Source organism: Enhydra lutris, unplaced genomic scaffold (genome assembly GCF_002288905.1).
Source record: "Enhydra lutris kenyoni isolate GAN:26980312 unplaced genomic scaffold, ASM228890v2 scaffoldscaffold27, whole genome shotgun sequence".
Lineage (NCBI taxonomy): Eukaryota > Metazoa > Chordata > Mammalia > Carnivora > Mustelidae > Enhydra > Enhydra lutris.
The window spans coordinates 19,636,260-19,651,542 of NW_019154111.1; the positions used below are offsets into that span (position 1 = coordinate 19,636,260).

At 42.1% G+C, this 15,283-nt stretch overlaps 1 protein-coding gene across 3 annotated transcripts in view; it reads left to right on the plus strand.

The window, feature by feature from the left end:
• Positions 1–1,390: 1,390 nt before the first annotated feature.
• The window catches only part of LOC111152006 (family with sequence similarity 3 member C), a 51,445-nt gene continuing 37,552 nt past the window's right edge, over positions 1,391–15,283 (plus strand). Inside the window, exons 1-2 of one of the 3 annotated variants that reach the window (XM_022510268.1) lie at positions 1,391–1,479; positions 13,974–14,028. In XM_022510268.1, coding sequence (XP_022365976.1) covers positions 14,016–14,028 — 13 coding nt within the window. In that variant the 5' untranslated portion in view covers positions 1,391–1,479; positions 13,974–14,015. Of the gene's footprint in view, positions 1,480–1,875; positions 1,976–13,973; positions 14,029–15,283 lie in introns of those variants that run through there. The other 2 variants (XM_022510270.1, XM_022510269.1) reach the window with 2 other exon arrangements.

Consider the following 15,283-nt stretch of genomic DNA (forward strand, 5'->3'; position numbering starts at 1 on the left):
TAAGAAACAAAGTGTCAGTTGGTTAAGCATCTGAGCCTTGATGTCAGCTTAGGTCATAATCTCGGGCTCCTAGAACAGGACCCCCCCCCCCCCCAGCTTTCCTACTCAGCTGGGAGTCTGTTGAGGATTCTCTCTCCCTCTTCATCTGCCCCTCTGTCTACGCTCTCTCTCTCTCAAATATATAAATTTTTTAAAAAGAAAAGAGACAAAGTGCCTCATTTGTTTGGAGGTAGATGGACCTAGGCTGGAATTCCAATTTCACAACTTACTACATTGTATTTTTGAGCAAGTTATTTAAACTCAGTTTTGGAGTCTTGATTTTTTGATTTGTTCAAAGTAATAAGCAAATAATATCTATTTTGACTGAGTTGTGAGCATTAAATGAGAACACATACCCAAAGGCTGGCAAACAACCAGCATAGTACTTGGCACAAAGTAGGCTCTCGGAATGCCTTTCTTGCTTCCTTCCCCTATGATGGAATACAAACTGCAGAATTCATAGCTATTATTTAAGTTCTGTGTTTTTTATTTTTGGAGAAAAGCTGAGGCTTGGTAGAACACTTAACTATGGTAAACTATTATTTCTTTAATACAATTTAATTTTTACAACTGCGTATTGCCTGACATTCTACTTAGTGACATTTAATAGTTATTAATTGTTCTGGGATGTGGATATGAATTATGAAACAATTTTGTGTTGTGGGATCAGCTCTCAAAGTGGGATTTGGATTGACTTCCCAGTTATCAGCACAACTGTAGGAAAAAAATGTGTGTAGAGGAGAAGAGCATTTCTAACTGCTGTGTTGCTAAGTAATTTAAACAAAAATGATGTGCAAATACACGCACTGCTTTTTTTCTCTGGGCCAAATGTTATCATTGATCTAGTGCTCCAGGCCAGTAGCGTTTTACAACAGGTTAGCTAGCTTTTGAGGAGTCAAAGGGTAATTGCCCGAGATCCTAGGTTGATTAAGACCATCTCATGGAGTCACTGAATCTCTAGAATGGGACTGGTTATTTTAAATTTCTGCCTTTAAGGTCAGGAGGATTATGAAAGTGTGCGAACAAGGGGAAGAGGGGCGTGACGCCTTTTCCCGACTCCCGGGCGTTAGCCGCCGCCAACCGCCGCCGCTGCTGCACCCACGTGGCAAGTGCAGACAGCGCAGCGCCGGGCGGGGGCCGGCGGGCCGACCCCTCCCTTCGCTCTCCGGCCCTTCCCGCCAGCCGGCCGGGCGCCCGCTCGGTCCTCCACCGCCAGGGGGCGGGCGCGGCTTCCCGGCGGCGGGGGCCCATTGGTCGCGGCGGGGAAGCGGGGAGGAGGCCCAGCGGCGAGCTGGCTTCCTCCAGGCCACTCGCGGGGGTGAGGGGAAGCCGGAGGAGCCCGGGAGAAAGCGGAGGAGGGAGCAGGAGGCGGCGGCGGCGGGTCCCGTCGGCCTCCGGCAGGACTGACCGCTCAGAGGCCGGAAGACAGGCGCGAGGCCAGTGAGACGGACGGGGAGGCGGAGGGAGCCGCGGCGGAGGGCGGGGAGGGATGGTGGGCGTCTGAGGGGAGTCGGGGACCCACCGTCACCTTCATCCTCCGCTCGCCCGGCCACCGCCGGCTGGGGGCGGGCCCCGGAGCGCGCGCCCGGGTCGTGGTGGCGCATCCCGCGGCGGGGGCGGGGGCGGGCGCAGGTAGGACCGGGGCCCCCGGAGTGCGGTTGGCCGGGGTTCGGGCCGCCGCCCTGCGGGTGCATCCCCAGCTCGCTGTCTCCCTGCCCGGGTCCGCGGAGGTCGGGGCGGCGCCTGCACCTGGCGCTCCGCTGGGCGCCCCGGCCGGGCTGCACCTGGGTTCGCGCCCTGCGGGGGGGCCCCGGCTCGCAGTCGGAAACCCGGGCCCAGGGCTCTACAGAGGCGGCGGTGAACTGGTGTTGCAGTGGTACTCTGTGGAAGGCCGTCTTGGCTCACTTGTAAAGTTTCAGCGTCTCCTAAACTGGAGGTACTTCTCATTTTTAAAATTCATCCAGCTCATGGATATTCGCTGTCATTGATGAATGTACTGTTCCTTCTTTTTCTTCCCCCTTTTTTTTTTTTTTTTTTTTTTGGGCTACTGTCCTCAAAATTCTCTACTCTGTACCACGGTTAGGGACACTAGATCTAAATAATATAAATGACACATTGATGATTTGAGGTTGAGCTGTGTTTCTTCATCTTCTCCCCGATCCCACTCTTTTTAAGTTTCATAAAATACAGAGCTGCTGTCTAATCGACGCAACCTTTTGTTTTTATTTTCTTAAGTCAGAAATATATGGATACAAGATAGGATACTAGGTAGTATTATATTGCTTACTGGGCACTGTGCTATATGCTTTCATATGCACATTTATTCTCACCAGCCAGAGTTCTTTTATCTTTCTTATTTTTACACATGAAAATGTGAACTCTAGAGGTTAAGTAAAGGTTGATGGTGACAGAAGATGCCAGACCCCTTGGACCCTTGACTGCCTTGCAGGTTTAGGGGTATACTGTCAGATTTACCAAGTTTTTGGAAACGTTGCTAATATTTGTACAGTGCATCATGTAGTACAAAGAGATCTCCGTTTAACTTAGAAAATAAAGTTAATAGCTTATGCTCTTGGCATCAGTTCAGGTCATATCATTAATTGTATCTCTTTCAAAAGGCCCCCAGTCTCTTTAGTTCTCTAGCTGTTTACAGAACTTAACCACCACCCCGCCCCACTTTGTACAGGTGTTAGAAGCTTTCTTTCACAAATTCTATGTAGTGTGTTCTCAGCTCGCTAAAGATTAGCATTTCTTGATAGTGAGAAATGTAGAGTCCAATGCAGTGATTCTCAACCTGGGATCTTTTAAAATCCAACACAAATGAGGCTTTTAAAAAAGGCCACAGGCCACATTCCTCAAAAATCCCCATGGTTGGGAGGGCACTTGTGTTTCAAAAGGGAATCAAAATAAGACTGAGTGCCACTGGGTTAAAGTGGCTTTCAAGATATTTTGTTATTTTGTTATAATTACAAAATTTGGATTGCTACCTTAAGTGTTGGTAATTAATATTTAATAGTTGATGAAGATACATTAACAAGGAAAGGTAATTTGAGAGAGGGGCAAGAGATTGTTGAATGGCAAAAAGTGGTTGTCTCAGTTTTGGATTATCAGAGTCTTTTTTTTTTTTTTTTTTGACCACCTATTTTAAATCTTAAATGGTGAGCGTTAGTGTTCAAAAATTCATTTAAAAATATTGAAGTACCTCCTATGTGCCAGTTATTATAGGTATCATGGATACTATGAATAAGATAGGCGGGGCCTTCATAAAGCTATTTTCTTTGAGACAATGAGTCTTTCTCTCTCACTCTCTCTTTTTTTTTCTTCATTTTTATACTCATTTCTTAAGCTGAAAGGTGTAAGACCCAGGAATCAACAAATTTTGGCCCTAGGTCTCATAAAAGTCCAGCTAGTTCAGAACTTAGTACAGTAGCAAACATTTGTTTTGTACTTAGTCCAGAAAGATACCTGTCCTTCGGATCACACATCTGGATTTTAAGCCATAGTTCTGCGTTTAGCTGCTTCATAAATGGCATTGACCAAATTATTTAATTCCACACAGAGCCTTATTTTCTTAATTTGGGGAGATTGAGCAAGATTCCCAAGATATTTAAACTTTAAGAGGTTTCGTGACTTCTATTCAGCTTCTAAAATACAGTCAGCTGACTCTCTCAGAAGAGGAAATTAAATGTTCCAGTTCTTCTAAGTTTCCACTGCATACCCACTGGTATTCTTTCATTCTCTTTTTCATTGGCCTCCTCCATTTGATTGAAGCTATTCTAAGATGACTTATATTTCCCTGATTTCTAATCCAATTAATTTTTTCATCTACTCTTTATGATTTTTCTAGTCTTACTCTGGTCAGGTTTTTTTGTTTTTGTTTTTTCCCGATTTCCTTCTTTAGGAAATTCATTCAGCATAAAATTCACCATGTTAAGGTGTACAGTTCAGCGGCATTTAGTACATCTACAGTGGTGTGCTGGCGTCACCTCTATTTAGCTCTGAAACACTTCATCATTCTGGAAGGAGACTTCATATCCATTAAACAATTACTCTCCATTTCCCCTTCCCTTGAGCCCCCGGCAAGCACGAGCCTGCTTTCTGTCCCTGTGGATTGACCTGTCCTGTATATTTCATATGAATGGAGGCCGACAAAGTGTGCTCTCTCAGGTCCAGGTTCATTGACTTAGCATGATGTCCGTAGGACAGCACGGAAGAGTACTTCATTCACGTTATGATTAACAGATACCCCACGTATGGATGCAGTCCACATTTTGTTCATTCATTCATCCATTGATGGCCCCTGGTGAGTTTTTGTGTGCTGGGGAGAAAAAGTTAGGCTGACATCTGTAGCAGGGAGTCAGTTCCTGAATTGATTTTCATCACCAGCTCTACACGACTTAAGGCACAGTATGATATCAGGCATATTATCGATACTATTCAGTATCTACAACTAAGTGATCATTCAGTGTGTTTTGAAGGATCAACAAGGATGGACTTCTTCCTTGGTTCAGGAACTTTTACCCCAGAAGCTTCTTACTACCTCTTTGCAAATGGCTGCTGTCATTCAGCTTTTGTGGTAGAAATGGTGCACCATCCAGGACAGACAGAAAGGCTCTGCTCCTCCATTTCTTCACGTGGAAGGTTTGACTGACAGCGCTATGCCTGCTCTGGGTCAGTGAAATTCGCAGACTATTTAAAGGCAGTTTTAGGGGCTCCCTGGGTGGCTTAGTGGGTTAAGCCTCTGCCTTTGGCTCAGGTCATGATCTAAGGGTCCTGGGATGGAGCCCCACATCTGGCTCTCTGCTTAGCAGGGAGCCTGCTTCCCCCTCTCTCTCTGCCTGCCTCTCTGCCTACTTGTGATCTCTCTGTCAAATAAATAAATAAAATCTTAAAAAAAAAAAATAAAGACCATCAGTGCAGCGGCTTTGTGGGGGAATTCTTAGACATTCATTCAGAATAGGAACTTGTAACTTCTCATCCGATACAATGTAAAATAGTTTTAGGAGATGAAGATAGTTACACTGTGTGGAAATCTGTGCCTTTCTCTGATCTTTTTTGTTGTTGCAGTTTGTGACCTGGACACTTCTTTACCCTATGTATGTGGAACTTCTTACAGTTAAAATGTATTTCGTTTTTATTTCTGCCATTGTTTTCAATGATACCTGTTTCTGTCTGTCCGTCTTTCTTTTCCGGGATGGTAAGGTGTAGGATTAAGTGGTTTACATTACAGCTGTTTAATCCACAGTTGTAGAACTCTGAGGGAGCTGGCAGAACTAAATGTCATTTTGTTTTCTGTATTTGGCATGTTGGTGCTCTCAGTTACAGAAATCTGATCACTGTTTAACTTTTTCCACTGGATTATAGCTTTTTAAGCGAAATTCTGCTTTGGTAGGTGAGGAGAAACTGCAAGAAAACATTTGGGTAATTTTGAATCTAATACCGTTGTAACCATTGCAAACGAGAGTTCTCTTTGCTCTATTCCTCAGTACATTATCTCCAGATTTATTCACTGCCCCCCTTTCCCTCCTCACCCCAACAGGAGACCTGGCCCAGAGTCAGGCTGATTTCCATTCATTGTTAAGGAAAGAATGAAATTCTTGTTTTATGAGTTTTACCTTTGGGCTTTTGTGGCCTAGATCTGCCTCACCCCCTGCTCCCATCTCCAGACTTCTCTGTGTGTTTGGGTTGCTGTACTGTAGATCTGAAGTTCTCAGATCCAAGTGAGAGTGAGAACCACCTGGGGAGCTCATTAACATGCAGGAGTGTTAATCCTCCTAGGGATTCTGGGCTCAGGAATTTGCATTTTAAAAAGCCCACCAATAATGGTGGCGTCCATGCTGTGAGTTACATTGTAGTTAAGGCTTCAAAGAAGCAGATATGCTGTTTCATTGAGCCTAAGATATTTGTAAGGTACACCATTATTTTATATACTACTGTAGGGGGAAATGTGGTTGTAAACCTCATCCCAGTTTAAGATATGTTATAATGAGGGAAGTAGTGTGTACTTTGGAATCAATAAAATCACCTCAGGTGCCCCAGGAACCACAGGCTCCTCTTAAAGTAAATGATTAGTATGAGTCATAGAAGCCATGAGATACAAGAATTACAGTGTAGCATTTCTTCAGATCTTTTACCACATAAAGTATTTGTTTACAATACAATTTAATGTAAGGTGTCCTTACCTGGCATTTATCTGTAATGAAGATTATACTGATGACTTGTTTTAAAAGGCAGGCTAGCTGGATGGAAGGGTGTAATGCACTCCAGTATGGCCCCGTATCATTTTCCCCCTATCCATTTCCAGTCCATTTATATGTTGGTAGTTCAGTTCAGACAGAAGTCTTATTTCTGGTTTCTTGGTACATCAGTGATTTCCATTTTGTAATTACAATTCACTGAGATATTAACGTAATGTCACGTTGACATCATGGGCGGCTTGATTGTTTGATTTCTTTCTTATTTCCTTTTTCTGTTAGAGTCCCTGCCCCTCATTAATGCCAGCAGCTGGTAATATCCTTGTATACCAGCCATCCCCTGTCCTGTCTTGAGTGGTTACAGTGTATCGTGGTAATAATCCGAGTAAACAGCACTTTTTCTCTGAGAAAACCTGGACCCTGGCTGCCAGCCCAAGAAGTGCCTTCGTGGCGTATGAGGTACTGAGTGACAGTGCCTGTGGGTTCGAACAACTCTTTCTCCGCTAATGAGAATTCGCCGCAGAACAGCCCCACGCAGTGCTTCCTTCAGTGGTATCATCTTCGAAAAGGAAATATTTTTGTCAGGAAGAAGTTGGTTAGCCCTGTTAGATTTGGGAGGGGAAGCAGAACACGTGTCCATTCAGGTTTTTAATCACCCGAAGTATTCACAGAAAACTGTTTTAAAAGCTTGTTGAACCACTGAAATATTTCCGAAATCTGATACCTCAGAGTTCTGAAGAGGTAAGAACTTTAGGTCTCTAGCTAATTCAGCTTGGTTGAAGGAGTTGTCCTAGGGAGTTCTTAACGTTGGGATGAGTCATGTTGAAATATGTCTGCTTTTGGGAAGTAGCGTGGGTGGTCTGCCAAGTATGGTTGCTTCTCCCCTCTGTCTTTGGGGTGAAGTTGGTCTAGGAGAGGCACCTGCCTGATTTTACTTCGCAGGGCCCTTTCACCTTTTTTTTTTTTTTTTAAGACTTTTTATTTATTTGACACACACAGAGAGAGAGATCACAAATAGAGAGGCAGGCAGAGAGAGAGAGGGGGAAGCAGACTCCCTGCTGAACAGAGAGCCCGATGCAGGGCTCGATCCCAGGACCCTGAGATCATGACCTGAGCCAAAGGCAGAAGCTTAACCCACTGAGCCGGCCAGGTACCCCGCCCTTTCGCTTTAGTAAGTGCAGAGACAGGTTGATATATATACTTTGTCGTATTTCATTCTTAGAAGAAAGGCGTCTTATCTGGCTGCTGTAGATCACGTAGTTTTCAGAGGATTGCTCTCTCTACTCCCTGCCAGGAGAACCAAATAAAAACAAGGTCCAGTTGCTTACGGTGGACTGTGGAGGAAAGCAGAATTCACCCAGAACAATCCCAGTACGCTTCATATTAGGCTCTGGTTAGCATTCTAAAGGGGAGTTACAACTGGCTCATTTGTGCTTTTTCATAGCATACTTTTAATTGTTTGTTTCTTAGCCATAATTAGATACTAATCCTCTTTTAGTGTAATTTGAATATGATGCATTACAAAATAAGAAAAGCCAGTTCATGGTAGTTGAAATAACGTAAGAAATCTAGGCATAGATTATATCCCTCTCTTCGCAAAGTTTTCAGTAGGAAATTAAAATTCCATTCCAAAAGACTTTTTTATTGGTTCTATTGAGCCATTATTTCAGTTTCTGGTCTGTTGCTGTAGTCTCACCTTTTTGAAAGCCCCTTTGCAGAAGGAGTAGTTACATTCATGTTTTTCCTCAGTGATCGTCTGAAAATGTGGTTGTTCTTCACATTATAGAATCCATGCAGATCTCCTCTTCCCATTCCCAAAGAAAAAGGTATGTTGATTTTTTGCTCCTTTTTTCTTCCAGTCGAAGGAAGGTTAGTTTGGTGCTTTAAAAACCTGGGATACTTTTCTATTTGTTAGGTAGTCACTTAAAATTTTTTTCCTTGAGGGGTGCCTGGCTGGCCAAGTCGGTTAAGTGTCTGACTCTTGGTTGCTGCTCAGGTCGTGATCTCAGGTTCGTGAGATCGAGCCCCGTGGTGGGCTCTGCACTGAGCTTGGAGCCTGCTTAGGATTCTCTCTCTCTGCCTCTGCCCCTCTCCCCTACTCCTGTTTGCATGCACCTCTCTCTCAAAGCAAAAGAAAGACAATTTCTTTATTACCAGGTTATACCTACCCAGTGTTTAAAAGGTGTGTAACGTGTGGATGTTAAAGTGGAAGATTCTTTTAATTGGCTGCATTTTCTAGGGTTGAGAATCAAGAGAGTCCTACTAGTACTGAAATGCTCTCTTAACTTAGTAATTGGATTTTTAAAAAATTAACTATTTAGTGTTAATAACACCAAATTCTATTAAATTCATAATATTTATAACTGTGAGAGCAGCTTAGATATCATAATCAGTTTTTAAATGTCCTGGTTCTTTCAAATGAATGCAGTCTTCTCCCCGCTCTTCATTCTGTTATTTATTCTGTTATAAATGTTTCCAGCCTGACAAGGGAGAGTCTGCGGTGAGACAGGGGACTTGATGGGAGTCTGCAGCTACTGGAGTGATAGTTTGTTGTTGTTTTTTAACGTAAAGATTTTTGAGAGCTTAATATTAGCAATTTTAAAGTTGATCAGGTATCTGATACATATAACCCCCCTTTAAGCCTATCACAAAAATAACCCCTTTTAAATACCTATGTAAAGAAAAGAGTAGTGTCCGTCCTCCTCACCAACATTAGTTTTACAGTTAATGAAATGGGTTGTAATAACATTCACTTTTATCCATTTCTTTATTTATACCTGCTGGGATTGCTTTGGAAAACATTCCAGAGTCTAGATCTACCTGTCTTTGCTGTGGGATGGATTGCTTCCTATATAGGAGGGGAAGGATTTTTTTCCTTCCCTTTGAAGAAGCTCCGTTGTGTTCCTCATAGAGTTTATGCTTCTTCCCCTGGAGAGCAGCATGAATGTGAAAATGTATGGTGGATGCGTACAGATCACAGAATTGAGGCTGGTTCTGTCTGTCCTGCAGCTCAAGTAGTACTTCCAAGAGGACGAATAGAAGCGTTGTGGCACTTGTGTCCCGCAAATAACCCTGCCAGAAATGTTGGAATAATAGAGCAAGGTCTATTTTAAAACTTTGTTTTTAGTTTAAATTTTATTTTTGATTTCTCGGTCTCGGGTTGTCCGATTACCACCCATGGGTCACTGTGGCTCATGAGCCAAGATAGGTTTTTAAGTTTTTAAGTGATTGGGGAAAAAAGTCAAAAGGAAAGGTATTATTTGGTAACTTGAAAACTTTACGAAATTCAGATTTCAGTATTCATAAAGTTTTATTGTAACACAGTGGGCCCATTTGGTTCCATATGTCTGTGGCTGCTTTGCAGCTACAACTGCAGAACAGAGGAATTGCTATGGGGACTGTATGTATGGGGCACAAAATCTAAAATATTTACCGCCTGGCCCTTTTACAGAAAAAGTTTGCCAACATTTGCTCTGTTTTGTTTGCATAAATGGAGGCATTTTTTTTTGCAAATTATTTTTAACGCCATACTTCTCTTTGTAAACTACATGAGAATACCCCCCCCCCTTAGGTGTAGAGTACTTTTGTTTTCAGGGTTTGCTCATTTCCCTCTTTAACTGCTCTAGGACTGAAAATGTAATCTCCTGTGGTGTGATTTAGAGCAAGCCTGTGGTCGGTCTGGGTTCTCTAGAGATACTGCACTGAGAGGAGATACGGTATCTGAGATTGATGGATAATCATAAGGAATTCGCTGCCTCGGTTGGGTTGTGGAGGCTGAGAGGTCCCTGGCAGGTGGGGGAGCCAATGACGTTACTCCATCCAGAGAACCGGGAGAGCTGGTGTGTAAGTTTTGGTCCCCATTCAAAGGCCGCTGAGGATGGTGTTCCAGGTAGCAGACTGTGAGCAGAGAGCAAATTCCCCCTACTCAGATTTTTGGGTTCTGTTCAGGCAGCCAATTGGATGAGGCCCATTTTTACTGGGGAGAGTGAACTGCTTTACTCAGGTATCAGGCTCAGCCAGAAACACCCTCACAGACAATCCCACAATAACATTGAGCAGATATCTGGGTGTTCCATGGCCCAGTCAAGTTGACACAAACAATTAGCCATCCCAGGGCCTAAATATACTTCTGCTTACCCTGACCTTTGTTTTTCTCTGTCCTCTTGAAAAGCTCTAGTTCGCGTGAGTGTTAACAGTCATCTGAACTTCCCTCATTGGTGCCTGTGACGTTGCCATTTGACCAGAACCGAGTTAAAGTTGGGTTGGATTAAGGGATAGTTTCTTTGTGTTTGTGGAGAATGACTTACAGTACTTTGTCCCAGTTTAGTTGATTGTCATTTGTTAGTACGACATCATTGGTTTTTTCCTTCTGCTTCATTTTCTTCTTTCTGTCTTCAAGGGGTGATCTCACATGTACTTAATCATTCTGATGAATGTCGCATCTCTGGAGTGGCTAGTTGGCAGCACAGGTTGGCAATTCCCAGAGCAGTCTGCAAAAGCCACATTGATAGGCGTGGAATTTGGACAGCAAGTCGCTTCTATTAGAGCATGTCAGCAAGCGGCTGAGGTGCGAGAAGCATGTTTGTGGTATTAGCTTCTTACTCAGCCTTCGTGTGACTTGAGACCAATCCCTTGACCTCATCTCTAATGCCCTCAAAACACACTACACCTAGCGGTCTGCTGGAAAGATTACATAAAATAAGCATGTGTGCAAAAAACACTGCCGAATGCCTTATTACCTAGTTTATTTTAATTGGCAAGACCTTCCCCTCCTGGTAAATAATTGCTTTTATGGCTTAATTTATTGATATAAAATGGCCTTGTCATTCACCTGTTGTAATTCAAGTCTGCTTCTCAAGGAAAGAATGAAAGTATCACTTGGCTTGTGTTTTTATCTGTTGTCCTCAAATTGATTGATTCTAGGCTGAGGCCTGTTGATGCAGGCCTCATTTTAATAAAACTTGACCAGATTAGAGCAAAGTCGGTCGTTGGGTTAAAGGAAATGTTTAAATGACAAGGAATTCAAAGAAATTCAGGATGTCGGTCTGAGATCCTAATGTGGGACCTGTTCTGTAGTCTGGGTCGCAGACTTACTATTCCGTTGGCCCGGGGCACCGTGGTGGCCCATCCTTGCAGTGGACTCTCAGGTGATTGTGCACTGCTACATATTAGCAACCTGATAGGGTTTGAATATTTATTTTAAACACTGAAATTTGTTTTGACTGATGCTACACTCTTGGGCAGCAAAGGTACTATCAAAGGTTTTTTGGGTTTTGTTCCTTTTTTAGTGTATCCTGCAAGTGCTCTTCCTGCCACCAGTATTCTGGTTTGGAAAATAGCTCTAATTTTTTTTTTTTTTAAGATTTTATTTTATTTATTTGACAGAGATCACAAGTAGGCAGAGAGGCAGGCAGGGTGGGGTGGGAAACAGGCTCCCCTCTGAGCAGAGAGCCCGATGCGGGGCTCCATCCCAGGACTCTGGGATCATGACCTGAGCTGAAGGCAGAGGCTTTAACCCGCTGAGCCACCCAGGTGCCCCAATAGCTCTAATTTTTAATGAAAACCTATAAATTTAAAGAAAACCTGTAAATTCTTTCACCTGTTGCTTATGGATTAAAGAAATGTGAATTTCTAGTGAAGGACTTTTTACCCTTTTGCTGTTGTGTTAATTTTCTGTGAAGCTGTTTTATCCCTGCTTGATCATTGGAGGTTCAGCCTGAGGTTTATGCCAAGTATATTCTACTAAATTCCTGCTTTTTTCTCCTTGAGATGATTATATGTAATGATTGTCTTTGTTTTTAAATGTCCTCCTGAGAAGACAAGTTAGGAATGACTTGGAATTAGCATGCTGTGAACATGTTCCTTGATTTGCTCTCAGATATATCCAGTACTTTTCCCTTATGCTGGCTGATCTGCACTCTTGCATCATGAATTTGTCGTAAGCAAACGAATTAAAAATATGTTATGGCTGAGATTTTATGAGATTTTAATTTAGAGATTTTATGAAATGTTCTCTCAGAAATTAGTGGAAAGCATGAATTCCTCTAGACATTTCTAGTTGCTTTTCGTGGTCCTATCAGTATCAGTGTAGAAGCGGGCCAGCGGGACAGTGTGGTTAGGGCGCGGGCTGGTGAGGCCCTCACCGCAGGGTACAGGGTGTGGCCTCAGCAGGGAATGGAAAGAGTGAAAAAGAACAGCATGCCTCTGGCCAACTGCTTGTCCTGCTTCCAGAAAACTTTTCTAGGCCACATTCAGATAAGAGCGAAGTTATTTTGGAATATTAACTGGGAGGAAAGGTCTGTGTGTGTTGTGAGCGTAGTGTTCCATTTTGCTGGAAGTCAAAGGAGAATTTGAAACCAGTCAGGGATTTCATTTGAAAAGCCAAGGATTTTTTTTTTTCTGCTTTTATGTGATGACTTGCAGGTACTTTAGTATCTGTTGTTTTCTTTTAGTATGTTTTCTTTTAGCCTGTGGATAAGTAGTGAGCATAAATAGGTCGATAATACTGGCTTTTCGTATTCTGTTCAGATAACTAACAGAGGAAAAGAAATCAATAATGCTGCGTTCGTTCGCTGATAGTTTAAATGTTGGTATTTTCTTGAGGGTAAATTGGGCAGAAGAAGGGAGCTCTCCTAAGAGCACTGGCCCCTGGGTGCTCACCACCTCCACCCTGGCCTGTCTCTTACTGGTGAATGAACAAACTGGGTGTCTCACTCCCTTTCTGTGCCCTTCAGGGATGCGCTGCTATTCTTATTTAAAACATTGTGTGAATTACTAGATCAGGCACCAACATTGGAACATGGGTATCAAATACAATCAGTCTAAAACAAAGGTATCAGATTCATTCATCGTTTTGAATTCCTCTCCTGTACCGGTAGGTGGAGTAGACTGAGAGAGACCGCTGTCTAGTTAAACCTGAGCATGAATTTCCTGTCAAACTCATTCACTTGCTTTTTCGTTTTCTTTTTAAAATTTCACTTATCTGGAGTTACTTCCTAGGAGGGAAACACACATATACAAAGATTTTTTTTTTTTTTCAGCATCTATTTCTTGTTGTTCATAGAATAATATTAGAGAATAGTTTATTTGATGTGTAGCATACACGGTCAATAATGGTAATTACCAGAATATTTAAAATTGTAATCCTGTACTTTTGAATATATTCTTTTACAAACTTAAATTGAAACCATGAAGAGGAAAAGGATCCTGGTATTAAAATAAACCTTTGCTGTAAAGTCCTTGTCATAGTTCCCCTGAATTCTGTTGTACGAAATATGAAGTAGCATCGTAGACTGGGGCAAGCCCGAGAGGGGGAGCCAGCAGACCTGTGTCCCAGCCCCATTTCTTCCAGTAACGTGTTCCACGCCTGGACGAGCAGCATCACCTCTTTGGACCTCTGGAAGTCTGGGACTCAGTATCAAAAGTTCCTTATAAGTGCAAAATCACTGAGAGTAATAAGGGGCATTATCTTCCATTCACATGCTTGATGGCAGGACTTCTCACAGCTCTTCGCCGAAGTTAGGGAGCTAGAGACACAACGGTATAAAACACGGACCCCGCTCTCAGGAGCTTTGTGTCCCAGTGGAAGGAGCCAGGCCCCGTGTCCATACTGGTAGAAAACTTAGAAATGTCATGACATTTGTCTAATTAGTTTATTATATATACTTCAAATCCAACTCAATCTTAGGCAGGAATGCTCATTCTAGACCTAATGATGTTTGCCTTTTCTTTTGATTTTAGGAGGTTGTTTAATGAAAAGTGCCATAGACTGAAAAACGAAACATGAGGGTAGCAGGTAAGATATTTAATTCAGTAGAAAAAGTTTTATTTTTTGCATAACTTGTTTATTTAAATGGCTAATGGAGAGAGTAAATAATCTTTTTCTAAATTAAGAACAAAGCTGATATATATAACAGACTGAATCACTACTTCACCTCCTTTTTTATGTAGTCAATACATCACAAATTGGACAAACTTCTGTGAAAAGTATACAAAATTTTTTTAAGTTATGGCTTTAATGTTTGTGTTCTTGCACATTAAGTTTATTTGCCTAATAGAATAAAATGCCCGTATAAATAATAATTTTGACAACCTAGTGAGACTGATTTTTGGTTTTGCTAAATTCTAGCTTTTTGAGAGAAAGAAGTCATGAAGTTTAAAAGCCTACATCTTTTCTATGTATGTACTTAAATAGAAACTAGTGTACGTGAACAATTCAGTAAAATGTATGTTTGCTTAAGGGAATATTTGCTGGTTTGAGTTCAGTCTGCATAAGGGAGGTTATGTGTAAGAACATCTGTTCCTTAGGCAGCATATTGAGGACATTGCAAAACACAGCTTGATGTTCATAGTATTAAGGTAACTATCTTTAAACATTATAAAAAGATGCATAAATAACGGGAGAGGCTGATGACCTCTTCCTGCCTTGATCATGAAAAAGTGTGTGTTCTCCCGGCCCTGCCTGTCCTTCAGCACAGCCAAGACCCTAGAGGAAAGGCACACTTTACCTAGAAATTTCTACTACATGTTTTGCCAACATAGAAGGTAACTTGTAATTTCTCAAAAGCAAGATAGTCTTTCTTGTAATTATCATCTTCTCACCAGCAAGCCAAGTTATTTTCCTATGGGGGGAGCATCTCTTAGAAGTCTCTAAAGTCGGGGTGAGTGAACAAACGAGGCTATGTGCTTCCGTCCTTTTGTAGAATCAGGTGCAGGTGATCCAACATCATGCTCATTAAGCAGAGATACCCGGGTTCATAGATGGCCTTGTGGAAATTTAGAAATCTGGACCCTTTGGTCATGAACTTACAAAACTATCCTTTTTTGAGTAGCTCTTCAATTGTTGAAGGAAAATATTCCCAGAAACTAAAAGCTTGTTTTTGGTTTAAAAAATGTATTACAGTGTCTTTTTTTTTTTTTAATGATCTTCGAATACGTCAAGACTGACTATTGATGATCACATGTCTCCACATTATTTTTAAAAAGTACATTAATTAAACATGGTGATTGAAATAATCAAAGCAAGTTGTCTCTTCCTCATGTAATTCTGC